Genomic DNA, 27,658 nt, shown 5'->3' with positions numbered 1-27,658 from the left:
AGTGTTTGTGTTATGAACAACTAGAAATGCTTACTTTGATACAGACTGTGTTTTGGGAAGGAGGGCTTTTCCACTGGTGAAGGAAGCACAGCTGTCCCTTGGGTTTTAAGCATTCCTCTGCCCTCTCGTGGCACAAAGCCAATGTTCAAAGTATTTCCGTCCTTGCACTGGCGGACATAATCAGCCCTCGCCACGTTCACGCTCTCCCGGTGGAGATCCAGCGACGGGTACCGGTGCCGCTCCTGTTTGCAGAGGAAACCAGGATGATGGAGCCGACAGTACCGGCCTACGGCGGCCCTCTAAGGGCGCGCTGTCCACCACAGGACCCCAAACACGGCTGAACTGAAACAACGACCACCACCCACGGCAGAGGCTCCCCAGGCTCGCTGCAGAGCGTGGAGGTCCCCCGCTGGGAGGGAGGGAGGACAGGCAAGCCCCAGAGCGCTTCAACACTGCAGCTGCAGCCGGGCTCGACGCGGGACACCGGCCGGAGAGCTCCCCGGCGTAGCCGCAGCTCGGCAGGGCAAGAACGACACCCGGATGTGCCCGTCGCCCGCCAGGACTCAAGATGGCTTCCAGACAGGCCACAGAGGGGGCGGAGCGGGCTGCCTCGCGAGATCGCCGCCACCTCTCGCGCGGACTGGTCTAGCGCGCGTTTTTTGGTCTCGCGAGGTGCGAGCCGCCGTGCGCGCGGGAGTTTGGGCAGTGCGTGTGGCGGCACTGCACCGCTTTGAGCTCTAACGGCCCCGGCGCTCGGCCATGCCGGCCCGGAACACGGCGAGCAGCGGCGGTGAGGGCAAGCTTGAGGGGCGGGCGGGACTGCGGTGTGTGAGGGCGGGCATACCAAGTAACCTTGCGCTCGTTGTAGAACCGCTGGGAGTGGAGATGGGGGAGCAGGCGGAGGCGGCCGTGATAACTCCAGCCATGCTGAAGGAGGAGGAGCAGCTGGAGGCGGCGGGGCTGGAGAAAGAGCGGCAGATGCTGGAGAAGGTGAGGGGCGGCCTGAGGGCACGGCAGATGCGGCTGTCCCTGGGCCCGTGGGTCCGAGCGCCGTGCCCGGGCTCGACGGAGGCTGCGGGCCGGGGCCGGGTGTCTGCAGCCCCACTGATTTCAAAACAAACAAACGTGGGAGGCTGGTGAAGTTCCCGGCGGCGGCTGTGGTTCACAAGCGCCTTTGATCATGCACTGGGGCGTTTGGATTTTTTTTCCTTCTAAAGGCTAACGGTGGCCTCTCGCAGCCAGTAAGAAGCCTACTGCATTTTTTACGCATTTAAGTTTGCAATGAGAAAATTATTACCTGTTGATTTTTGTTGTTTTGAGCTTAAGAAAATTATAACGTTTTGCCTTCAGAAAGGGTAGTAAGATAAATACGAATTTCTACATGAAATATTAAAGGGAAGGTTTTTTTTCTTGGCGTTTCCTGTCTGTGTACATAACGCTTCTTTTCCTAGTTTTGCTCCTTATTATACAAAACAAACAAAAAAACCCAACCTCTTCCACCCCCCAAAAAAGAACCAAACCAATCAAACTAGCTGATGACCTGATTCAAGCCTGCAGGACGCTGACACTGTCAGCTTCAGACTGACTGGAGGCACATTTAGAGTTGTCATTAGGAAAAATTCTTCACTACGAGGGTGGTGAGGTGCTGACACAGGTTGCCCAGAGAAGCTGTGGCTGCCCCATCGATGGCAGTGTTCAAGGCGAGGCTGGATGGAGCTTTGAGCAACCTGGTCTAGTGGAAGGTGTGCCTGCCCATAGCCGGGGGGTTAGATCTAGATGAGCTTTAAAGGCCTTTCCAGCCCAAACCATTCTATGGCACCTCTATAGATACCTTACATCCTTTCCAGAAATAAGCATTATTTTTGGTAGCAGGTATAGTTTAGGCAGCAACTGCATCAAGGAAGTAGCCTAGCCAGAAAGGATCAATTTATTGCCAGTCGTTCTCCTCTTCTCTTCGCTGCATGCAGTTGTGCAGGCACCTCTCAGTTGAGGAGAGCAGGAGCTGCTTGAGCTGGCCTTGCTGCCAGAAGAAATGGACATTTGATCATCTGGAGAGTCAATGTTTTAGTCTTATTATGTTGTAGGAAATACAGACTGTATCAAGGAAATGACACATGGCTGATGCAAGTAACTTAATCATCACTACATTTAGTTTCTCACTGTGAATGTTTTCTTATGTTGAAAATAAGCATTGGTTGATATGAACCAATTTTGGAGAGAGAAGATGAAAACATGATGCTTCTCAGCCTCTGCTGATACAAATTGTCAAGCTATTGGTATACAACCTAAGATACTGTATTTTAGGCGTAAGGAAGTACAGGCTTGAAAAAACTCTTAAATGCTTTTGGGAATTGTATTCTGAAGAGCTAGTGCTATTACTTGAAATACTCGAGAAATAAGGTTGTTTTTTTTCCCATCTTAAAAATTGAAGCATTAGTCTAAGGGGATGAGAAATACAGTTTCTAAAACCTGGAACTAATTTTAATTTATCTTTCTTTTAGCTAGGAAAAGCTGATTTATAAAGGTGGTTTTAGGCTGCAGCATTTTGTGATGCTGTAGTTGGAAAATGATACTTTATTTTCGCAGAAATCTTACTTCTTGCAAACAATAAGTCACTATGGAGCTTGTCTGAACTTCTGTACAGGTACTTGATCAGATTTGAAACTAAAAATTTGGAGGCAGTGCTTTTAGAGGCTAAGAAGGGAAGGAACTCTTGTAGAGCAAATTATCTCATTGCACAGGAAGAGCTGACAAGAGGACTTAGAGTTTAATTTCTTTAACAATTAACCACTTCTGCAACAATGCTATAATGTAATAGTGCTGGGGGTTTCTGTATTCTCTCAATTTCTTTAGAATCCATGGAGCCTACCTGTAGCAAGAGTGTTGCTATGTTTTCCTGTGTGGTTCTGTTATGCTTTGTGCAATCTGGGGGCAGTGAGACCAGAGGAAATTACTCTTGTAGTTAAACCCAGGCATATTGGTACCTCATGGGCAGCTATGTTTTTGAAACATCTGTGTTTCTTATGCTTGTCACTTAAGCAAGCTCCCTGCCAGGTGATTTGAACAGCAGTTCAACAAAGCAGTCACTTGTTCTTTCTGTGGGCTGATGGAAATACTCCACTACACAAATACTTAAGAATGTAGAGTGTTTGTGTAGAATGTAGAGTTTTTATGCCATCCACAGGGACCTTGACACACTTGTGAGGTGGGCTGATGCCAACCTTATGAGGTTCAACCATGACAAGTGCAAGGTCCTACACCTGGGTCGGAGCAATCCCAGGCACAGCTACAGATTGGGCAAAGAAGAGATTCAGAGCAGCCCTGCGGAGAAGGACTTGGGGGTGCTGGTCGATGAGAAAATGAACATGAGCCGGCAGTGTGCGCTTGCAGCCCAGAAAGCCAACCGTATCCTGGGCTGCATCAAAAGGAGTGTGACCAAGAGGTGAAAGGAGGTGATCCTGCCCCTGTACTCTGCTCTTGTGAGACCTCACCGGGAGTATTGTGTGCAGTTCTGGTGTCCTCAACATAAAAAGGACGTGGAACTGTTGGAACAAGTCCGGAGGAGGGCCATGAGGATGATTAGGGGACTGGAGCACCTCCCGTATGAGGACAGGCTGAGGAATTTGGGTCTGTTCAGCCTGGAGAAGAGAAGGCTGCATGGAGACCTCATAGCAGCCTTCCAGTACCTGAAGGGGGCCTATAGGGATGCTGGGGAGGGACTCTTCATGAGGGACTGTAGTGACAGGACAAGGGGTAAGGGGTTCAAACTTAAACAAGGGAAGTTTAGATTGGAGATAAGGAGGAAATTCTTTCCTGTGAGGGTGGTGAGGCACTGGAATGGGTTGCCCAGGGAGGTTGTGAATGCTCTATCCCTGGCAGTGTTCAAGGCCAGGTTGGACGAAGCCTTGGGTGACACAGTTTAGTGTGAGGTGTCCCTGCCCATGGCGGGGGGGTTCCAACTAGATGATCTTGAGGTCCTTTCCAACCCTAACTGTTCTATGATTCTGTGTTTCTGTGATGAAAGTGAGTGTCAAATTTTTGACCTTTTCAGTCAAAAAAGAGGGAGGGGGAAACCCACTTTCTTGACACTTTAGGGTTTGGGTCAAAGGACAAGATGAAAATAATAAGAATTCCATGCTGTTTGTCGTCTTTGAGGTTTCTGTTTTCCCCTTGATATTTTCACAGTTGGTCAACGTAACAGTTGTTCAGATTGGTCGAAGGATGGTGCTTGTGGAAGGATGCTGTGTTCAGTAAACCTGAGCAATAATTATTTGCTGAATGAAGTAGTTTAATTTTAATTATATTTGCTCTTTGCACTGCCACCAAGGGTTGATCTTTCTGAGCTCAGGTTCTTTTCATCTGAAGGAAAAAGCTGGGGAGAGCAGAAGTGAGTAGAAGCTATGGAAAATCACAGGCAGGCAATGTCTTCCTCCAGAAAATTTGTGGAGATAGATTCTTCCTCTCCTAAAAGGATCCAATGATAGCTACTTGATAAGAATGACATGGAGTATTACTTGTGGAAAATAAAGGTGCAATTTCTCTGGGAGATAAACTTGCCTCCCCCATTCTTGTGTCACACACCACCTAATTCAGCTAATATCCTTTTTCCCTGTCTGTTAATGCTTTAGTTTCAGAAGGTTCCCTTGCCTTTCTGTTTTAGTGTGCCCTTCCCCCAGAATTTATTCTGAAGGCAGTGGCACAGATAAGCATCTTGTAAAGCTCTGCTTCTTGCCTTCCTGGGGTTTCTCTTGCATATGCTAATTTTACCTTTTCAGTTGTTTGATACCTCAGTCTAATGGGCAATGTTAGATGAATGCAGAAGGGTGAATGCCTTTTTACTTTTGGGTGAGAGTTTTGATCTGAGTTTTAAAGAAGAACTGGAAATCCACTAAATGCTTATCCTTGACTAGTTCAACAGAAGTTACTTTTAAAAGCATGTGTGGATTTTCTAAGCAAAGCAAGCAGAAATTGCTGTTTTCATATTAGGAATTGACCTGTGTAAATTAGGCATAATGGGTTTTCTAGTTGTCTGAATATCTTGTTCATAATGGAAAACTGTACCTTTGTCCAAATAATTGGCACATGGAGGAGTCCCAGCTAGTATTTGGTGAAATTGTTGCCAGGTGGATTCTTTCTCCCCCCTTCTCAAATTTTGCGGGATACAAATGAACTTCAATTTCAGTTTGCTCTAAATCTAGTATATTTGAGTTGAGACAGCTTTGAGCCCTTGAATGCCTTGTGCTACTGCACTGGAGGCATGTGTGTGTGTGTTACAGAGCTCTGTTTATGTATGCAACTGAACGCAACCCTCAGTTACTTTGATTTTTACAGAACTTTGTAGGTACATGTGAGTCCTACACTCAGGACTTGTACACCTATAACTGAGGGAAGGGAAAGGGTGTGCGTGTGTAAGACAATTGTAGTTATCCTGTAGAAGAACCCTTCGATGTATTAAAAGCCTTCACTCTGAAGCATCTGTAAATACTTGACATCTCTTTGTGTCGGTTAGGCTCGCACTTCTTGGGACAGGGAGTCAAGTGAAATGCGCTATAAGAGACTTCAACATTTGCTGGAAAAGAGCAACATCTATTCCAAATTCTTGCTAACGAAAATGGAACAGCAGCAACTGGAGGTAGGTGTATTCTTGTCTGCAGTGGGGATACTTAAGATGTGCTGCCATCTGGTTGTGTTTTGGTCGTTTGTTGTTTTGTTTTGTTTTTTTTGGTGGTTTTTTTTGGTCATCCAACTGTTTGAAATGAAGTAAAAATGCTGTTAACAATAACATGAAAATCCACTGCCCAGGCATGAAGTGGTGCTTTATATAATATTCAGAATTTGTTCAATAGATTAATAGCTAAATCGGACTGGGAAGAGCATGAATTATAATTTAAAATGACAGTGTAAAGGTAGCACTGATATCTTTACAATTATTCTGTTGGTCTGAATGCTAGGAAGGAAAAATAAGCTTCAAATAAGAAACAAAGTTTAAGGGAGCTAGAGGATAGAAGACAAAGTATTGACAAGAAGTTGTGCAGCATATTTGTGTTAATTACTGAAGGCTGAGGATGATGTGTCTCTTCAGGATGCTAACATAGTCCTCCCTCAAGCAAATTTATGAATTAGAGTGATCTGAGGCCATGATGTTACTAAACAAGTGCTTCCATAAAATGATGTGGAGTTTTGTTGTTTGTAGATTTTGTTTTGGTTGGTCGGTCAGGGTTTTGTTTGCTTGGTTGTTTAACCCATGGGCTGCTGAGTTAATTTGTATCTTGACTTTCTTAACTGTACCTTTGTGGACAAGCTTCTAAGAGTTTATGCTTGAGAGAGGGGGCAGTGACTTAAGAAAAAATGAGACTGGCAGACTGCAGGAATCTCTTTTCTGTAGTTTAACTGTTAGGTCGAATTCATGGTTACTGCTTTGATAGAATGCAGGTTTCAGTAACAAATCTTGCTCCATCTGATAAATACCAAAGTCCGTTATCTCTTTTTCCCAGGGTCCTTTTGCATTCAGCAAGTAGAAGTAGCAGATGGGATGAAAATCTTAAATTGTTCAAGACATGAAAGCACTTCTTCCTTGAAGGCATTATAGACTACTTACAAAATGCTTTCTGTTCTTCAATGAACACAGGTGGTAGTATGTTAAGTTTAAGGAGAGCTGTTAAGGAGTTAAGCTGAAAGCTTACTGCAGTAGACGTGATCTTGAAGAGTTTGCAGTTGGGAATATTTTCATATTAGTCTTTCTAAAATACTGTATTTAAGTGTTTAAAGCATTCACTGACAAGTAATTTTGGGCAGGTGCCCTTTCTTGTCTAAGTTTTGCTTTACCATTTTAAACTGTCAGAGTAGAAGCTTTTAGTGAGAGTGTAAAAACAAAGTCTGTAGAGTGTACAGAACCCTGCATTGCCAATGTAATCTCTTCCTGTTATCATTTCTATAATGGATAGTGTTATTGAAGAATTTGTGGGTGTTTTGTTTTTGTTTTTGCCTTTTTTTAGGAACAGCGGAGGAAAGAAAAGTTAGAAAGAAAGAGGGAGATGATGTTAAAATCTGCCAAGGTAAGATAAACCAGCTATTTTATACAACTTCCTGAATAAAAGTCTAACAAATTATTATGACAATTTTGATCAAGGTAGGTAAACTAAGTAAGTTAGATTAGCCAGTATTTGACATGCAGGATCTATCTAGTACGCCGTATTTATTTTAACCGTAATAAAACTGTTTATAAGTGCTTAAAAACTGGATAACATGACAGTTATCTTAAGGAGATGCTTCTCACTAATTTATACTAAAGAAAATGGTTTCAATTTGTCTTGAGATTATTCTTTTTTTTTTTTTTTTTTAGGAATGATTGTTTAATTAACCAAGATACTGAATAAGTAGTAAAAAAGCAGGAACAACTGCTTAATAGTAAAAGTGCTTCAAGAAACTTTCAAAGGCAGTGGTTTGAGGCTGATAGTATCTTTTATTTGTGTCATGATAGAGATGGAGAAGAAGATGAACCTCTTCTTGTGTTTATTTTCTAGGGTCAAAGTGCAGTTGATGGCAAAGAGGAGAAACCAGGTACTGTATTAGATATTGCGTCTTGTCAGTTACAGGTGTTTTTAGTTTCCTTAATGTCTGATGTGTTGTATAAACTCAAACATTATATTTTAGGTACAAAGAAGAAGAGAGGAAGAGAAGAAGGAACATATAACATCTCAGAAATTATGTCCAAAGAGGTAGGCCATAACTCTAAATAGGCTTGCCTGGACTTTTGTAACACAAACTTTAACTGATGAGGCAGCTTTTTTAAGACTCTGGGGAGACAACCTGTGAAGAGATATCACCATTTGAATTTTCAGTTACCCTTTGTAACGGCAGTGCATTCTCTGGTGTGTGTGGCCTTGTTCAGAATCGTGTATGATTAATGATGTTGTGTAGAAAGCTTTCTAAAGTATGTCCAGATTCTTCAATTAAAAGATCTCATGAAATACAAATTGTAGTAGCCTTTGAGGTTGAAAAGCACGTAAGATTTTAATTCTTTTTTTTCTTTGCTTCCAGGAAATACTGTCTGTGGCAAAAAAAAGTAAAGTAGAAAATCAGGTATGTTGGCACATGTTATTGCAGTTTAACTGTCTTAAGCCCAAAGGGGCGGAGGGCTTTTTATACTTTTTAGCATATCTTTAAACTTTTCCTGTAAATAAACATCTCTCTGCTGGATATTGAAGTCCTAAATTAGAAGTTTAAAAAAGTGATGTAAGTGAATGCTCTTAAATACTTACAGAAAACCGAACTTCTGATTAATTTTTTTAACACTGAATTTTAATGTATTGTACTTCATAGAGCACCTGTATTTTAAGAAATGAAGGACATAGAAATTTACTAAGAAATATTTGTGCTGGTGTATAAGACCGTAAGATATCACTCTTAAGCAGTCAAGCATGGTCATAACAGGTGCGGTCTCTTTTGCTTCTGGTATAGTTTAAAAGCTACATGCACAGTATGAATTTCTTTCCACCGTTTTCTAGAATCAGCTTACAGAAGGGGAATGGCTTCCTTAAATGCCAACTGCTGTGAGGAAGGTTTTAAGTCTGCTTGCTTTTATGAGTAGAGAACGATAAGCCAAGTATCTTTAGTAGCTATCCCTGCTCTTCAATTCTTAAGGAGTAAAGTATGCATTGAAATTTTGTATCTTCCTAGGTAGTAATATTAATCCTAAAAATAAATTCCACAGTTGACAGTTACACAGAATTAGTCTTTGTATTAGGGGCTGGCTTACATCTCTGCATGTTAAGACTGGCGTAAATTTGGCAAAACTGTGTTTTAGTTGGGATTTGTCATGCATTACGCTTGCCAAGTATTTCTTGACCTTCCTTCTATAGGATGGAAGTTCTTCTGATAACCTGTGTCCAGAAGACCTGCAGAAAAATGAAGACTCAAACAGCGTCATTAAGGACAGATTGTGTCAAGCTGTACGAAATAGTGCCAAGCAATTCCTTGATCCAGTACGGAAATTTAATGGACAACCAGTGCCTTTTCAGCAGCCAAAGATTTTTACTGGTGGCGTAATGAGGTGGTACCAAGTGGAAGGCATGGAGTGGCTACGGGTATGGATTGTTACTGATCTTGAGATCTGTTGCTGATTCGAAGCAGAAATGGAGGGGAAGATACACTAAAAGTCTGGTAATAGTTGATACAGGGAGGGTGGAGAAGACACAGTTCTTCATGATTTTTTATGACAGAAGAGCCTGGTGTTATAAAAATTGTCAAGCAGCAGATATGTTTCAGCATGGGGAGGATATTTGTAAACATTTCTTTTAGACTTTCTGGTTGGTGTTCTCCATCTTCCCTTTGCCCATCTATTTTCTTGTTCAACTCTACTGTCTTTGCAACATCTTCTTACAAAATATTTGGTGAAATCAGGACTATGCGTACTATTAAGGGACAGTTACTATTTTTCTCTCTTAAAAGTTTGAATATCTAGCCCATAGGTGTTTAAAGACCCACTGCCTTGTAGACTTGGCATGGATGAGTTTTCCATTCTCTGCATCTAGAAATCTAACTAGTAATACCAACACAGTATTTTAAAAATGTTTTGTCTTTAGTTTTTGAAATAAACCTACAGAAACTTGCCATAAAAAATGCCCAGATACATATTTAACTTGTGTCTGGTTTTGCTTGCAAGCCAGATTAGAACAACTTTGATTTTTTTTTTTTATTATTGGAACCAGACAGAATTGATATTCATTCTGCTACTGATCTCATATTTTCCTTGTTTTTTTACTTCCCCACAAGCTTATTTATCCTGTTCTAACAGGCTTAGGCTGAAGTGAGTGCCACTAAACTTGCTCACTGACTTCTGTCACTGGGAAGTGCCTAGGGAGGACAGGTCACTTCTGAGGGGGAAAATCAGCTTCCTTAGTGGGGCCATTAGTTATAGTAATCTTTTTCATGAATCTTTATGATTACTAGTTAGAGTAGCCAAAGAGCACTTTTATGTCTTCCTTTCTGTTTTGTGAGAGTTTGCTCTGTCGCTTGTTAGAATAGGCAGAATCTGCACAAAGAACTTTGGCTGGAGCAGGCAGCTATATTGGTCAGGAATTGCACCTTCTTCCTATGATGAAGTAGCTATGCCTACAGAAGCTAGTTGACTAGATAAAACTAAAGCATCAGCAGAATAACTTGCTTTTTTAGAGTTAGAGTGGGGAGCTAAGGGAATTCTTTGGAGCTGTGATGAATAAAAAATACAGTTCATATGAGCTGGACTTGCAGTTGAAGTGCCTTTTGATATAATGCTAATTTATATTCTTTGATACTGTTCTGGGCTTTTTTTGTGCCGTAGTCAGGCACTTAATTGGCTAGAAACATACATCTACTTATGAATGCCTGAGGTCAACAAGATGCTTGTATTTATTTTCACCATGGAGAAAATCATCCTCATCTGTAATATAAAATGTGCTTAGTAGAGAGTTTCCACAGGTCCTACATTCCTATAAATGTCTGTTGTTCCTAGGGTGTGTTGGTTATTTTGTATTTACATTTCTTTTTCTATATATGCAGATGCTTTGGGAAAATGGTATCAATGGCATTTTAGCTGATGAAATGGGGCTGGGGAAGACGATCCAGTGTATTGCGACAATAGCACTGATGGTGGAGCGAGGAGTCCCTGGTCCATTCTTAGTATGTGGTCCTTTGTCTACTCTTCCAAATTGGATGTCTGAATTCAAGAGATTTACTCCAGAGGTAAAAGATTTTTCTTTTTCTTAGGTTTTAAAAGAACAAATCATTCTTATTCTTTACCTTGAAGCTTTCTCTGCATAGAACATGAGTTTAATTGCAGTTGTTGGTTGCTACACACTGTGCCATGGTGTGCTATATATTTACAGCCTTCTTGTAACAGATAATTATCTCTACTATCTTCTCTTTAGGTTTAAATGAGCTTAGTTCACCTGACTTCTTAACCTCTTTTTTTCAGATTCCCCTAATGCTCTATCATGGAGCTCAGCAGGAACGTCGTAAACTGGTTCGCAAAATTCACGGGCGACAAGGATCACTGCAGATCCATCCTGTGGTCATTACTTCATTTGAAATAGCCATGCGAGATAGAAATGCCCTGCAGGTACCTAAGTTCTCCTGAAATCCGTCAGAAAGGTGGAATGCCTCACCACTAATAGCAATGCTTTTGAATACAGTAAAAAACCCCTATATGCTGCCCATACAATGAATGTCATACTATGGCATTTGTGTTATCATTCTTTTCTGTTTCATTGGTAGTAGTAGCTCTGGAATTTCATGTTTAAGAAGTTGATAGCATCATAGAATAGTTAGGGTTGGAAAGGACCTTAAGATCATCTAGTTCCAAACCCCCGCCATGGGCAGGAACACCTCGCACTAAACCATGTTACCCAAGGCTCTGTCCAGCTCAGCCTTGGAACACCACCAGGGATGGAGCATTCACAACTTCCATAGTCAAACCATTCCAGTGTGTCACCAACCTCACATTAAAGAACTTCTTCCTTATATCTGACCTAAACTTCCCCTGTTTACGTTTGAACCCGTTAGCCTTGTCCTACCACTACAGCCCCTGATGGAAGGAGTCCCTCCCCAGAATCCCTATAGGCCCCCTTCAGGTACTGGAAGGCTGCTATGAGGTCTCCACGCAGCTTTCTCTTCTCCAGGCTGAACAGCCCCAACTTTCTCAGCCCATCTTCATATGGGAGGTGCTCCAGTTCCCTGATCATCCTAAGCAGATAGTTACAGCGTACCTGCTTTTCTCGCTACCTCTCTGTAGGTGATGGTGAGTGAGGCATAGAGTAAAAGCTATGCTTAGTGTATAAATATCATGGTTAACATCAGAATGGCTTTTTCAGCAAGATGAGTTTCTTACAGAAGTTTTATTATAGTCACCTAAGCTTTCTAAATGTAACCGCCATGAAGCAGGTTTATGGCATTAACTGTTTAGACTCAGCTCTTCCAGTCTGGCAAAGTGAGAATCAGAAGTAAATAGAATCTTTAACAGGCAGTATCAATCTTATTAGTCCTGCTTTATCTCACCTGGCATGTGTTTTGAGAGAGTAAAGCTAAGATTTATTGAAATATCCTTTGTTTTTGTAGCACTGCTTCTGGAAATACCTTATAGTAGATGAAGGTCACAGGATTAAAAATATGAACTGCCGCCTTATTAGAGAATTGAAACAATTCAATGCAGACAATAAGCTCTTGTTGACTGGTACTCCCCTGCAAAACAATTTGGCAGAGCTTTGGTCATTGCTTAACTTCCTGTTGCCAGATGTGTTTGATGATTTGAAAAGGTAGGTTGCTATCTGATGGTGAAAACTATTCCCGTTTGTTCTGTTTGGGCATTACTGTGAATCTTTTAATTATTAAACTTATATCAGCATATAAAGAGCTATTTTATGGTATGGTTGTAATTTGATATGCTTAGTTGGTGGCAAAAGCTTTGAAATGTGTCTTGCCTTCACACTTTGCTGTTTCAGAAAGGAAGGAACTGATTGTCAGCTCTGTCATTAGTGGAAGCTCAATTCTGAGATAAGACTTGAGCATTTAATGGGGAGATACTTGCCTAATCAAAGGGCCTTATGCTGCTTGAGGATTCTCTCAAGGTGCTGGAGGAAGCTGTGTGAGGCTGGCAGATGTGGGACCCGTGAGAGATTGATCCTTTTCTGAAGCAGTATGGGGTCAGGTGAAAGAATGTTGCCAAAACAGTCTTTAGACTAATTTTGGACAAAGATATAGACTAGATTGAATAAATTGTAGTGAATATTCCAAGCAATAAAAGTATTTTGTCCAATCATTTAAAATTTCAAGCATCTGAATTGGCAGGTATATTTCAGAAATGCTTCCTGTTCACTCTTTATTCATGATGGATGTTAGTGCTTTGTTCTTAAATCACAGGGTAAGGCAAGAATAGATTACTTAAATAATGAAGAATAATAGATGTGAAGTAAGCTATTTTTCTCTTTCTTTGTTTTTATAGCTTTGAATCCTGGTTTGATATTACCAGCATTACAGAAACTGCTGAAGATATTGTTGCTAAAGAAAGGGAGCAAAACATCTTGCATATGCTGCATCAGGTTTTCACTTACTCTTTGTGTTGGTTTTTTATGGTTTATTTCTAACAGTGACCATTATTGTGAAGTGTCAAAATCTTGTTTGTGTAGCTCAATTATAGGCCTGAGGCTTTTATTGTGACATTTCTGGACTTCCTTTGACTTGTGGGTTTTTCCTTCAGTCATTACAGCACATAAATGCTGAAAGCAACAATATACCTCTTTGACAATGACTCAGTTTTATTCTTGCAACTGAGTCGAGTTTAGTCAGACTTAATTGTGGTTGCTTGCTTCTGTTTGCCAGAAGATCTAATTGGTGTATTGTTTTTGTTGAAAGGTAACTTTGAAGGAATTTATGTGACTTTTAGGTGTTGAACAGAATACCTTTTGACAAACCAGTTGTATAATGTGCCTGTCTTCAAAACCTTAAACTCAAATGCTTATATAACTGTAATTTTTCCATCACAAGCTGATGGCAAGTTAGAAATTGTATTTTCCAGCTAAAATTGTCATTTACAATGAATTACTTAGTTAAAGGTTTGGGACTTTCCTGGAGTAACTTGATTTAAGAAATAGAACAAGTGAAATAAGCTGTTCATAATAATAAAATTACTTTCAGTTAATGAAAATTATTGAAAAGTCTGTAATATAGTTACTGCTGCACCCCTGTGAAACACTTCAGAATTTTAAAAATGTCAATGGATTTGGTGTTTGAATGCATGTATTACTGACATGCCCATAAAAGTTTTGGAGAAGGTATCCGTATTAAGAAATGAAATACGAACTCTGCAAATTAAGTCCCTTGTTTTAAATTGTTAAAACAGCATTATATCAGTAGGCCTGTTTGTGTGTTGTTTTGTTTTAAACTAACAATGTTGAGAGCTTTAAATAATATTAAGTCATCTGCTCAATGTTTCAGATTTTGACACCTTTTTTGCTGAGAAGACTGAAAACTGATGTTGCTCTTGAAGTTCCTCCTAAACGAGAAGTTGTGGTATATGCACCACTGTCAAAGAAGCAAGAAACTTTCTATACTGCCATTGTAAATCGCACTATTAGGAAGCTATTTGGAAATAATGAGGTATCTACTAATTATTAGAAATGTGTTTGCTATTAATGGTTTGTAGGCAAAATCACATTAGTGTTGCTTCATTACCACTGTAATCAAACTGACTTTCTGCTTAAATACGTAATCTGATCTGTTTGTTATCTATTTCAATGGTATTTACTGTGACTGACCTCAGTGTGCACAGAACTAACACAATATAAGCGTAAATGTGTTCTTGATTACTTGTAGCTGGGGGGTAAAGAAAACAGGTTTAATAGAGTTGACAATTTCTGCTGTAAAATCAGTAAGCTACTAATGCAGCTTTTAAAAATAAAGCAGAATCTTTCAAAATCTACAATTATAGACCTTTAAAATTCGGATTGCATTTTCTCTGTGGCGAAGCTTACAGCTGCTGAGTCTAAGTAGGTATTGCATGATGCTGCATATCAGTGAGACCTCTTTTCGGTATTGAGAATTATTGGGTCAACATAGGCCTTTGAATCTGAAGCTGTCTGTTGATGTCAACGTTATGATTTCCTACAGGAAGAAGTAATTGAGTTGAGTCCTACAGGCCGACCAAAACGCCGTAGTCGAAAAGTGGTTGATTACTGTGAAGAGCATAATGGTTCATCTGATAACTTGGAAAAATGGATCAGCAAAATGCAAGAGGAAGTAGAAAAAGAGAGGTGCCTACTCTAAAAGATTCTTTTTTTATCATTATACTGCATATCTCACTCTTAGTTTGTTTTCTGAGCTTTGCTTATTAAATTGATCAAGAAGAATAGAATTTTGTCAGTCACTATCTTTGTAGCTTTATGATTTATTTCTTTGCTTTTAGCTAATATTTGCTGGGCCATGGTAGCAATGATTAACTTGTAACATCACTCATTAGAGTTACTGTTGAATAAGACATTTACTGCTAGACCTGTGGCCTTTGCAGAGTCTAGCAATAAATTTGCTTCTGGAGTCCCCATTTTCATTAGTCAGTCTTTTGCAGGCCCTGTGACAATAGTGCTGTTGATAGCCATAAAGAACTAAAATGTCCTAGTGTGAATGTAATTTTTTGGGGCTGTTAAAACATTTTAATAATGAAGAACTGTGTTTTCACCAAAGCCTCAAGGTCTAAGGTAGTGTTGGGTGCCAGCCAGGAAAGAACTGTTTCATCTTTGTTATTTGGTAGTTGAAATTTCATTGTAATAGCTTAGGTCTTGGCTATGCCTGGCAATGAGGACTAAGAGCTGAAGAGCTTGATTTGTTGCTATGTTTTGCAGAGTTTCTGATAAACCTTTTGTCTCTGATGTCCAACTACATTCACAAGTATATCTTTCACTGGCTCCGAGACAGGACAAGGGATAATGCTTGTGTGCTAACTACAGTTAACTCCTAGTTTTTTTGCAGAATTACTCAGGAATACTTGAAGCAAAGTTTGGACTCAAGACTGGAGAAGAGAGGAGTCTTATTTCCTTGTTAAATTTTCTAAAATATGTAGGTTTAAACAGGCCTAGAACCCAGATGGTCATTACAGTTATTGCTGTTTTCGTGACAAGCATTGGTGACTTTCTGGTGCTTAAGATTAGAGTTGAGGTTCAGGACTGAGGAAGCTGAAGAATCATGTTCATTCCTGAGTTTGATAAGGTCTGTTGGTGGCTCTGAATTGGCTGGAAGTCCCTTGGATGTAAGGAAAAGCAGGTTAATCTTCAGGGTTGAAATATATTTATTTTGCTAGATTTTTATTGTAATCCTGTTCTTTACAAGAACAGGCACTTAAATACATGTTTATATTAGTTTTATGGTACTCATGGATCCCTTATGTTGGAAACAGAACTTAGATGTGGAAGAGCTAAATAGCTGTATTTGTTGCAAATCCTGCACTTTGTACGTGTGGCCAAAACAGGCAGAGAGCTGATTTTGGAATAGCTTATGTATTGTTCCGCAGGAGATGTCACCATTTGTTTTACAGAGGGCTTGCTTCTGTTCCCTTTTCTGCTGGGTGACTTGCACAAGTTGGGGTTTTTTTGCTTCTGATTATTACTGATTGCCCTTTTGTATTTTAAACCAATAATGGCAAACCCATCCCAAGTGTGACACTAGAAGTTTTATCTGATAATAGCTATACTAAATATGAGGAATTTTGAGGACATTTGACCAGCATGTGAATCCATTACTTGCTTTTGGTTTTACTGTTTTCTGCTCTTCAGTATCTGTAGCATAATAAAGTGACAGTTTCCATACTAATAAGGTGACGTATCTTTTCAAGGCCAGTGGTAGCAGTGAGTGCTCCCATGGATTCTGAGGTGAACCTGAAACTGCAGAATATTATGATGTTACTGAGGAAATGTTGTAATCACCCCTACCTTATTGAATATCCTTTGGACCCTGCTACACAACAATTCAAGGTACATACTTTAAAAGGATTACAAGAAAAATTATTCCAGGCATTAGAAAGGAAGAGACTATGAGGTGACAGCAGTAAAGAATGACCTTTTCAGTGTATTTGGCAAATGCCTCCCCATTGAATTCCAGCAGTGTCCTGAATCCATTATTTGAAATTTCCTGCAGTAGCAGTTGCAGAGACCAGTTCAGTCTCTGTGCGTGTTCAGCCTTCACATAGTGATGCTTAATGTTCTACATTATGGCAGCACTCATCTGCTGGGAGGAGAGTTGCTGAATTCAGACAGTAGCTGGGTTTCCATTGACCTGAGGTGTTTTAGGATCTGCCTCAAGCTCTGCTCACAAAAGTTTCTTTTGAAAACAAAAATGCTGACCTTGGTGGACTGTTCATAATGTACACACTGCGGGAGGTGCAGCGGTAACTTTAAAGTGTGAGGTGTTGAAGGGCCGAACGAAGTACAACAGAGTTGTCTACTCAGAGAATACAGCATTCCTTCTCCTCAAAAGGGGAAAAAAAATCCAAATTATATCTTGAGGGCCAGCTGGTAGCTTAATCTACACAAAGCAGTTGGTAATATAGGAAACTATGAAGTAATTTGAATTGAAAGCATCTTGAGCAACTGTAAGTTGCTTGCATATTCTAAGTGTATGTGGGCATGTGTAATGGTGTTTCCTTCTCAATGAGTGGTGATAGATTCAGCTGTGCTCAGGAGCAAGTTGTTGAAGCTTATCAATGTGGAGTCAGTGCATAAAAAGGAGACTACCCAGTCTGGGTGATGAGAGGAAATTATTGTAGAAATTGCAGACTGTCTGACAGTTGACACCACTTGCAGGAGCTAGTACCTGCTCAGGAAAATAGATTGGGAATTATTGAGGTTATTGTTACATGGCTCAGGCCTGAGAAGTTTTCTACATCCTTGCTCTTAGACCATACCAAGAATTAGAAAAAGGAGTCTAAGGTAGCAGTGTGGAAGCTTGTTCTGTGGACTTAGTCGCTTGGATGATATGTGTGCAGTAACTTCTTCAGCAGTGCTTCCTTACAGCCAGTAGGTGGAAGTCCTGTGCATTAATTACAAGCTGTGAAAGAAACAGCTGCACTTTTCTTGTGGAAAAAATTAGTGTCATCAGGGTTTTGCCTTCCAGAATTGGGATAAAAACTAATTTTTTTTTTTTTTTTTATAATTATTTGGGTGTATGAAATGTTGGGGTTGGTTTTAGTTTTGGCATGATTTAATTGATTCAGTGTAGTTTGCTAAAGTTAGTGTTGCTTTTAGTTAAAAAGATGGTACAGGCTTATTTCTGTGAGAAGCTTTCAGACAGCTTTTGTTAGTGCTTCTGAGTTGGTGAAACCTGTGATATCATTCCCTCCCAATACATGATCCTCTCTTCCCTTTTCCAAGGTTGATGAAAATCTAGTAAAGAATTCAGGCAAATTTCTACTCTTGGACCGAATGCTTCCAGAACTGAAAAAAAGAGGACATAAGGTAAAGCTTATGATTTGACAGGGGGGCATAGCTGTCCTCTTGTGACCAAAAAAATGGTATTAAGGAATCTTCTTGCTTTTGTAGGTCTTAATGTTCTCACAAATGACTCAGATGCTTGACATCTTGATGGATTATTGCTATTTAAGAGACTTCAAGTTTAGTCGATTGGATGGCTCTATGTCCTACTCGGAGAGAGAAGAAAATGTAAGTAGATGTCTATACCCTTTGAGCCTGTTAGTAGATTGCAGATAGCTTGATCCTGTGACACTGGAATATTATTTCACGCAGCATTTATCCTTAAATAGGCAAAATACCTGTGTTGAAAACTGACGTCGTTGCTGCTGCTTTAATATCTGTAGCTCCTAAATACTGAAGCAATGAAATGTGTTACTACAAATATCTTGGGGTATGCCTAGAATGAGGAGTGCTCACTTACTCTGTTGTACAAATATGATATGTATTGTGTGTATGAGGTGTGTATGTAATATATCTAGATTGTGGAAGATGCTAATCCTAATTTTACCCCTTCACGTATCATTTGCTAGCATGCAGGATGTGATGCCAACATCTATGGGGGAGCGTACTGCAAGTCTAGTGCCATATAAAGTAGATTTCCAGAACATCAATTTTTTTGTACTTAGTAGGAAACCAGTAACTTCAGCCTGAAATTGCACGTGTATTAGTTCCAGCACAATCCTTTGTACTTGGTTGCTTGTAATGCTTTCAAATAACTACAGAATACCTTACTACTAATGCATATATTTATCATGAAGAGCAGCCATGCAGGGTTGTTCTGGAAAACCACCTCTCTGAGGGTTTGCAGGGATGTAAAAGAGGAATATGGAGGAAGTAGGTAGGATATATCATGGGGGTGTGCTACAATTGCCATCTGGTCTGCAAAGTATGCACTAGTGCTTTTGAAGATACAGAAGAACAGTGGCACATGACAGATATCTAGCTCAAACTGTGCTTCATTTTGTGCAATTTTTTTTCTGTGCTGAGGAAAACCAAACCCTGCAACACTTAAGTTACTACTGTTAGAGTTGATTCTTAATGAGGAAAGGCTAATTAGCAATATATTAGTGAGCTATAGTGACTTTTATTAAGCTGGTAAAATTCTGAACTGGCTTGTGGCAGTGGGGGGTATTAGTCAGTTGTGTGCAAACCACAGTGTGGTGTGGGCGCAGGATGAGAGAAATCTTCAGGTCACCTGTCTGAAGTTCAGCAAGGCTCTATGATTTGCTGCTGGTGCTACAGATGCTGATGTCCAGGAGAGTACAGAGAATATGGACTCTCCTGGAACACCCTTTCTTTTAGAGAGCTTGGGTAGCTGCTTCCACCTGGCAGTGGGGTGATAGTTTCTTTTTCCTTGCTGCGATCAAGATCGTGAAAATTACTGTACACTTGCAGTTTTCTACCAGTATGTGACTGGTCACAGTTAAATAGACTAGGTTTTGACAGGTATTGCAAACCTGGCAGGAGCTGTGCTGACACTTGGAAACATCTTGCAGTGAAAGTAGGCATAATGTTGAGTTGGAGGCCAGAAAGTTACTCTTAGCTTTGAAGTAAGAGGAGGGGGTATACAGGGTGGCTGGAAGCTATAGTCAAGTTGGCATCAGTATTTTAGATTGTTGCTTGTGTCAATAAGTGGATATGTCTTTAGGCTCTGGCAACTTGGACTGTGCTCATCAGACAAGAAAATACAATTGCTTCACTTCTTGGTGTTGTCCTGTCCCAAATGCATGCATTGTTTCTTAAAGCGTTGCTTTGGCCTCTTGGCAGCGTGTGCTGTATTTTATCTGTGTTAATATTTTTAAACACAGATATCTCAAAATAGAGCATTAGCTATGTTGTGTTTGATTTATCTGCTGTTTTTTTAATGAATTCTCTTCCAGATGCATCAATTTAATACTGATCCTGAAGTCTTCCTGTTCTTAGTCAGTACAAGAGCTGGAGGCTTGGGCATTAATTTAACTGCGGCAGACACTGTGATCATATATGATAGTGACTGGGTATGTTGACAGACTGTTAACTTAGTGAGAACTGTCATAAAATGCTTTCTGTTTCTGCTTTTGGTAATTATTTACTAACCCATTATGCTATAGACAATTTCTGTAAGTTTAATGAGATGTTACAAAGTAGTGTATGCAGACATGTTATGTATGTAAAATGCAGCCTTGTTTGAAAAGTTCTAGTTTATGAAATAAAATGTTAGAGCTGGTTTCCACAACTAACCTGTTTGCCCCTGAGTTATACAAAAAGCAGGAAGGGTTTTCTTACTACTGTTGAAGATGTTTCCTTCTTTAGAATCATAGAATAGTTAGGGTTGGAAAGGACCTTAAGATCATCTAGTTCCAACCCCCCTGCCATGGGCAGGGACACCTCACACTAAATCATCTCACCCAAGGCTTTGTCCAGCCTGGCCTTGAACGCTGCCAGGGACAGAGCATTCACAGTGTCCCTGGGCAACCCATTCCAGTGCCTCACCACCCTCACAGGAAAGAACTTCCTCCTTATATCTAATCTAAACTTCCCCTGTGTAAAGTTTTAAGCCGTTACCCCTTGTCCTGTCACTACAGTCCCTGACAAAGAGTCCCTCCTCAGCATCCCTATAGGCCCCCTTCAGATACTGGAAGGCTGCTATGAGGTCCCCACGCAGCCTTCTCTTCTCCAGGCTGAACAGACCCAACTTTCTCAGCCTGTCTTCATATGGGAGGTGCTCCAGTCCCTTGATCATCCTCGTGGCCCTCCTCTGCACTTGTTCCAACAGTTCCATGTCCTTTTTATGTTGAGGACACCAGAACTGCACACAATGCTCCAGGTGAGGTCTCACAAGAGCAGAGTAGAGGGGCAGGATCACTTCCTTCGACCTGCTGGTCACGCTCCTTTTGATGCAGCCCAGGATACGGTTGGCTTTCTGGGCTGCGAGCGCACACTGAAGCCGGCTCATGTTCATTTTCTCATTGACCAGCACCCCCAAGTCCTTCTCTGCAGGGCTGCTCTGAATCTCTTCTCTGTCCAACCTGCAGCTGTGCCTGGGATTGCTCCAACCCAGGTGTAGGACCTTGCACTTGTCATGGTTAAACTTCATAAGGTTGGCATCAGCCCACCTCACAAGTGTGTCGAGATCACTCTGGATGGCATCCCTTCCCTCCAGCATATCAACCGAACTACACAGCTTGGTGTCATCGGCAGACTTGCTGAGGGCGCACTCAATCCTACTGTCCATGTCACCGGCGAAGATGTTAAACAAGATTGGTCCAAACACCGATCCCTGAGGGACACCACTCATTACTGGTCTCCAGCCAGACATTGAGCCATTGACCACAACTCCTTATACGTGGCCATCCAGCCAGTTCTTTATCCACCGAGTGGTCCATCCATCAAATTTATGTCTCTCCAATTCTTTAGATTTACTAAAGTGTGAATGTAGCTGGGCCTTCTACAGGTTCCATTTCTAACAGCTGCCACGTTAATATCAGCCCCTTGAATTTCCTTCTGTGACTTGACACATGTATTTTAGCTAGCTAGGATTATACTGCTCCTGTGAGTCTGGAGGCAGGGTAGAAGAGAGGTATGGAAGCATATGACTGAGGACCTCTCTGTCTTCACTTACTTTAAGACTGTTTAACACTGCTGTTTGCATGACTATTCAGCTTCAGGAGAGTTAAAGCGGCCTCACAAACGGCTGAATTTTTTTATTTTTTTTTTTTTTTTAATCCTCCATCAAAAAAACTCACAAACCTGAAACTGTGACACCCTTGGCTAAATTTGTGATACAAAACACGCCCATTTGTTGAAAACTGCAGCATATAATGCAGAAGCTACCCAACTAGTTGGGTTACTCTGGCTGCGTAGCTACAGCAGCAGAGCTTGTGAAGGACAAGTGTAAGATACAAGATTCTATTATGCCATGGATGCCCTGCTTACTGCTTCTACTCTGACTCTTAGAGCTCACTACTGAAAGTGCTGCCTGTGGTATGTCTCTTAAGAAAAGGTTAATGGTATAACTAGCTTGTTTCTTCATCTTCTCAGAACCCCCAGTCAGACCTGCAGGCCCAAGACAGGTGTCACAGAATTGGCCAGACAAAGCCAGTGGTTGTTTATCGTCTTGTGACAGCAAATACTATTGACCAGAAGATTGTGGAGAGAGCTGCTGCCAAAAGGAAGCTAGAAAAGCTGATTATCCACAAAAGTTAGTATCTTTCTCTTATGACTTACAGTAAGGATGTGTTGCTTCTTTGAATCTTGAGAGAACTCCTGCTGCTCTGTTTTGTCATTGCTTAGTATTTTTTCTTAAATACAAAAAGCTTCATTCTCCCAGCAAATGGCTAGATAGTATTACTTTTCAAAATGCAGTCTTAAGACACATTGTAAATAACTTCTGCAGCAAATTAAAGGAAAGCACTTCTGTTATCTCTGGAATACCATGTCATGACTACTTCTTTACTAGTACATACAGAAAAGAGGGGTGGTGGGACACTGAGCCTACTTGGAAGAAACATAGGTAAAACCAGGCAACAAATGAGTAGAGGTCTGGGCTTTTGTGGCAGCTTGTCAGGTAGTTTGACTGAAACACTTTTGGACTTTTAACATTGAAAATGCTGGTGGTAGATGATAAGTCTTGAGTTGATAATATTTAAAAAATTCTAACTTAAATGAACCAGAATATAAATCGAAAAGCAAATTAAAAAATTCTTTGTGCTTGCAGTTTTATTTGTAACAGTTCTTCATTAGGAGGAGCAATATGCCCTCCTAGTGACATCTAGAGCAGTGTTTCATGATGTGAAGTTTAGCAATAGATTTTTCCAGTTGCACTGGCAAACTTGCTTGAGTAGGGAGTATTCCTATTAAAATTGGTAAAATTAATAAAGAATATAGAATAGAAAGTTGGTTACCCAGGGGTACCTACTAAACTTGGTTGAGACTGCAAATCCTAGAGCTGTAGGAAAAAAAATTCAACATCCTGTTTGCATCTGTCCTTCTGAATTTTAAGAACAGTTTGTTATAATCCCTGTAGAACGGTCTGTTTGAACAATTAACAGTGCTGAATAGAACAATAGTACTTGATTTTAGGTATAGAACAATGGTGCTTCTTGTTGTAGTTCTTGATTACATAGCTGGTCATACTCAAAAGTCTTTAGAAGCAATTGCGTTAAAGTGGCTGTTTTGGGGGTAAATTTTTCTTATTTGGGTCCCAGAGGAGTCGTGCTTTGATTCCATAGCTTATTCTGTTTGTGATATTTGGACAGTAGCTCCATATAGCATTTTTTCAAACACTAAGCTTACTTGAAAAACACAGTTCTTGTAACTTGGTATGGGCAATAATTAGCCTTATATTAAACTTGAAAAGTAGGTAAAGAACTTCCTGTAGTATATTGGGGGAGGCAGGAAGCACATTTCTGTGTGGGTATAAAGGGGCAGAAGGCCACACCTGTAATTAACTGCTGCACGGTGCACTGCATGTCAAGCTGAAGCTGTAGTTTGCCTCTGGTTTTGGATGGTGTTAGCCAGTCTTTGTTAGATGCTTCCTTTATCCTAACCTTTGTATTATGTTTGCCACTGGTCTCTTCATGTGACAGCCAGGACTGCCATCTGACTTGTCTGTAGGCATGTTAATGACCATTTTAAGTAAGAAAAAATTGGCTTTTTAATGATATGATTATGGTCCAATCTGAAGTTAAAAGTGGCAAGATGAGCGCACGAAACAGAATGGACTCTAATAGTAGATGACTGACATATTCTTAAAGGAGCAATGGGAACTGGGTGTAAGCTAAGCACCAAGTTGGGTCATGCTTTCAGTTTTGCAGTAAGTTAAATATTAATGTTGGTAACTGTTAGTGGATCTTGCAACTTAGTTAGTGGTGTCCCCTCCAGGAACCTTTGGATCCACTGTGTAAACATAAAGGTGCTGTAATGGATCCTGTTATTTTGAATATCTAGAAAGTGTTGGAATTTTGGAGGAATGAATGAGGAAGGAATATGACAAAGCTTACTTAACTCAGGCCTTTCCATGATGTCTAACCAAGAAGAGTGTGTACAGTACTAGTACTAGAGCTTAAGAACTGGAATTTATTGCAAAACAGAATGCTTTTTTGTCCTTGGTACCAGGTTACTCTTTCTGTCTTGTGCTTCTGTTTTATTGGCAAAAGTTGCCTAGCAAACTGTATGAGAACCAGCATGCTTTTAGTTAAATTAGTAAAATTCAAACTAAGAGGAAGTAATGATAATCTTCTATTTAAAGTGTCAAGCACTTGATAGGGTTCTGTATTTTTCTGTATGTTGCTATTATGGCAACCCAAAATCTGTACAGCACTAATTCAGTACCATGTAGTTTGTGAAACTCTGAAAACTAAAAGGGAGAGACTACATCACTAATAATGCATGACAGGGCTGATCCTGTGTCTCAGCAGGAGACATTAAGGGGTTATAGGGAGAACCCCATAGCTCAAAATCCTCTAGAACTTGCATCTGACTTGCACTTGACAGAGAAACAGCCAGTCCTTGGAGGGAGATGGGAAAAGGTGTGAGAAGGACTTCTGAAACCAAGATATAAGAAAGAACAGGGAGTATAGTGAAAGGGGTCAATAAAGCCTCAATAATAAAATGAGTAAATGTGTTGATAAAAACTGAGGAAACTTGGCACAGAACAGTAAGCCTTGCCTGTCTCCTCAAAATATGCGAGGCTGAGCTTGACTTAATGCTCAGCTTTGTTTAAGTAATAATTGTGTATAATTTTTTAATATATTTGAGCAGACATCCAGATTTGTGTGTAGGAGTTAGCATAGTCTCTTCAAGGAATCAACCTCTCAGATATATTACTTTGTCATGTCTATCTGGTCCATCAAACAGGGATGTTCTGTCTGCAAACCATGTATTTTTCACGTATTTCCTATCTTGTGGTTAATAGCCTTACTTTGTTTCAAGCAGCTTACAATACAAAGGGAACAAACTTCAGTATCCACCGTCTAACTTTATTTACAATATTTTTTACTGTAAGTAAAACTAATAGCTCTTCTGCTCTGTGTGTGCCTGTGTGCATGTCAAATGGTGTTTCAATCAGTTTTTCTGCATACTGCAGCTAGAAGGTGAAAGGCCTGCATGTAAAAACTCTTCATGTACCTCTCTGCCTTTTTCTCACCAGTTAGGTTATTAACATATGGTGTGTTTACCTGAGGGCTAAAACAGTGAAACTTAGCATTAGTTTTTATGTGCAAGAGTAATTTGTTCGATATGTGTATCCAGCATTGATGTAACATTTTACAGAATTTGTTCCTGTCTCTGTGTACTGACCTTAAAATTTCTTCTTTCTACAGATCAGTTTAAAGGTGGCAAATCTGGTTTAGCACAGTCAAAGAGCTGCCTGGACCCTCAGGAATTATTAGAATTACTGAAATCCAGAGACTATGAGAGGTATGCAGATTTCATATTTTTATTGGATCATGAGTTTGTAACTTGCAGCTTGCCACCAGCTGTTAGAAGTTCTCTTCTCTTCTGAAGTGATATGTGGATCTTCATAGTAGAAAGAATGTCCTAGGAATTCTGCTGTGTGGGGAAACTGACTTCAATACTAACTGTAAAATGCTTTTATCTTATTAAGAGAGATTATTTCTTCCTCTACAGGGAGGTTAAAGGATCTAAGGAAAAAGTAATCAGTGATAAAGATCTGGAGTTACTCTTGGATAGAAGTGATCTTATTGGTAAGTCAGTTTTCATCTGGTGGTTTGTTTTTGTTTCCCTCTGTTCAACAGTAAATTTGTATTTTATAAAAGTCTGTATATATATATAAACCTGCCATAGCTTCACTTCCCTTCAGCTGTGTTGTACATCTTAAGAAGGACCCTTTGGTCCCTTTGCTGACATTTCCAACAGGATCTGCTGAAAAAGAAGCAACTCACTTAGACAAAAGTATTCCAGATTATATTCCTGTCTGCCTTGAGCATACTGTGAATAAAGAGTACAGACTGGGAAGTGTTCTGCAAAGCAGCTTTCGCTATAAGTTGCTGTAATTGGATCAAAATAAAAATTACTGTCAGAAAAGATTTATTTCAACAAACTTGTATAAAAACCTATGTTGATACTATCATAATTCAAAATATAACATTGGGGGAAGTTGGGCTTTTCAGAGTTACTGTGGCTTGTCAGTGGATCAAATATTAAAAAAAGAAAAAAAAGTCTGCACATTCTAGTGCCTGATTAGGCCAAGCTGCTATTAAAAAAAAAAAAAAAAACCCACAACCAACAAACCCCAATCCTTAACTCTTTTGATAAAGGAAAAAAATCTTGTCCAGTTCATCTAAAGTAGATTTAGAATGAATGCTTTGCTCCCTTCAGCATCTTCATCAGAGGTAAGCCTCAAAGCATATATACATGAAAAATATCAGTAATTACTGGATTTAGAAGGAAAGAACGGTAGCTAGTCTTACGTAAGTGTGGTACATATATTCTGAGTAAAATAACTTTGCCTTAGGAGAACTATTCCTATAGTTTTTTCTTCATACATTGCGTAAAGAAGTTGTTCTATAAAATTGCTTATTTCAGTTAACTGACTGCTTAATAGAGAAAATTAATCCATGGTGTTACTACAAATTTAGTATATTAATTAAAAAAAAATAGTTTATACAAAGACACTGATCTGTCATTATGTACTGAATATTTACTACAGCTAACTATAGTTAATGCTTTAGGAACTGAAATGCCACCCCATATGCCATAATTATTAAATTTTATATAAAGCTAATGAAATACTGTCTTTATATTTGCAGTGATCATATGCTATATATTTATAGCGCTATATATTGCTATATATTTATAGTGATTGCAAGTGCTAGGAAAACGAGGTAGGTCTTTGAACTTTAGAAAATAATATTGCTTAGCATGGCCATAATTTTGTCTTCCTGGTAACTTCACTAAATAGGTTTACTGCATTCTGTTTTATTCTCAGGAAAATGAGACTAGTTCTTGCAAACTTCTAGTGGCCAACTGTTGATGAAGGAGCAAAATGATTTTATCAGCTTGCTTTCCAGATCCAAACAAAAATACATGCAACTCTTACATTGCAGTAGTTAGGTTGCATACACTCCATCTGTCATTGGTGATCTTTGTTGTGTTTTAATCCTAGATCAAATGAAGACCTCTGAAAAGATGAAAAAGGAAAAAATGGGTGTCTTCAAGGTCCTAGAAGAATCATCAGGTTCCAGTGCAGAATGTGTGTTTTAATGTGCAAATGTGGCTGGTAGCCTTACAGCACAAACGTATGACTGACATCAGATCTTCCAGAGATGTTACTTATGCATACAGTTCCTTTATGCTGACTTTCTTTAAGGCATTTTTCAAATCCCTTGTGTTCTTTCAGTGAAATATAACATGTTCTACATTATAATGCAGGTGATAGTTTCATGTTATAGCTTTGGTAGGCTCTCAAAGGATTAAGAAAATGGACATGTTTCACCTTTACAGCTAGCTTCTGTGATCAGTGGTGAATACTGGCAAATTCGTGTACAAAAAAATCTTCCTGTGGAAGTCCTAAAACACTTCCTCCCCCTCCCCCCCGCCTTGTATGGTGTGAATTATGGTTTTATTTGGAAGGGAGAGAACGTGTCCCATTGTTACAGCCATTTGTGTAGCTTCTGTGTTTTAACTTCTCCAAATTATTTTGATTAAATAAATGTCTGGTTTGTCTTAAA

General features: G+C 39.9%; 1 protein-coding gene and 1 long non-coding RNA gene across 2 annotated transcripts in view; one reads left to right on the top strand and one right to left on the bottom strand.

Moving 5' to 3' along the window:
* LOC136010472 (uncharacterized) overlaps positions 1 to 698 on the bottom strand; it is an 8,567-nt gene extending 7,869 nt beyond the window's left edge. Inside the window, exon 1 of the long non-coding RNA XR_010610890.1 lies at positions 35 to 698. This is a non-coding gene — a long non-coding RNA (uncharacterized LOC136010472). The remainder of the gene's footprint in view (positions 1 to 34) is intronic.
* HELLS (helicase, lymphoid specific) lies at positions 156 to 27,658 on the top strand. Its single transcript, XM_065671752.1, has 22 exons — positions 156 to 790; positions 869 to 990; positions 5,510 to 5,632; positions 6,996 to 7,055; positions 7,524 to 7,560; positions 7,654 to 7,718; positions 8,041 to 8,082; positions 8,862 to 9,086; positions 10,540 to 10,722; positions 10,955 to 11,098; positions 12,094 to 12,290; positions 12,977 to 13,073; positions 13,969 to 14,130; positions 14,641 to 14,783; positions 16,355 to 16,493; positions 17,889 to 17,972; positions 18,057 to 18,176; positions 19,868 to 19,984; positions 22,008 to 22,167; positions 25,289 to 25,385; positions 25,596 to 25,672; positions 27,094 to 27,658. The coding sequence occupies exons 1-22, from the start codon at positions 760 to 762 to the stop codon at positions 27,189 to 27,191; spliced, it is 2,523 nt and encodes an 840-aa protein (XP_065527824.1). The 5' UTR covers positions 156 to 759; the 3' UTR covers positions 27,192 to 27,658.

This window comes from Lathamus discolor, chromosome 3 (genome assembly GCF_037157495.1).
Source record: "Lathamus discolor isolate bLatDis1 chromosome 3, bLatDis1.hap1, whole genome shotgun sequence".
In the NCBI taxonomy this organism is placed as follows: domain Eukaryota; kingdom Metazoa; phylum Chordata; class Aves; order Psittaciformes; family Psittacidae; genus Lathamus; species Lathamus discolor.
Note: the sequence above shows the minus strand (reverse complement) of the source record. Positions and strands in the feature narration are given on the sequence as shown.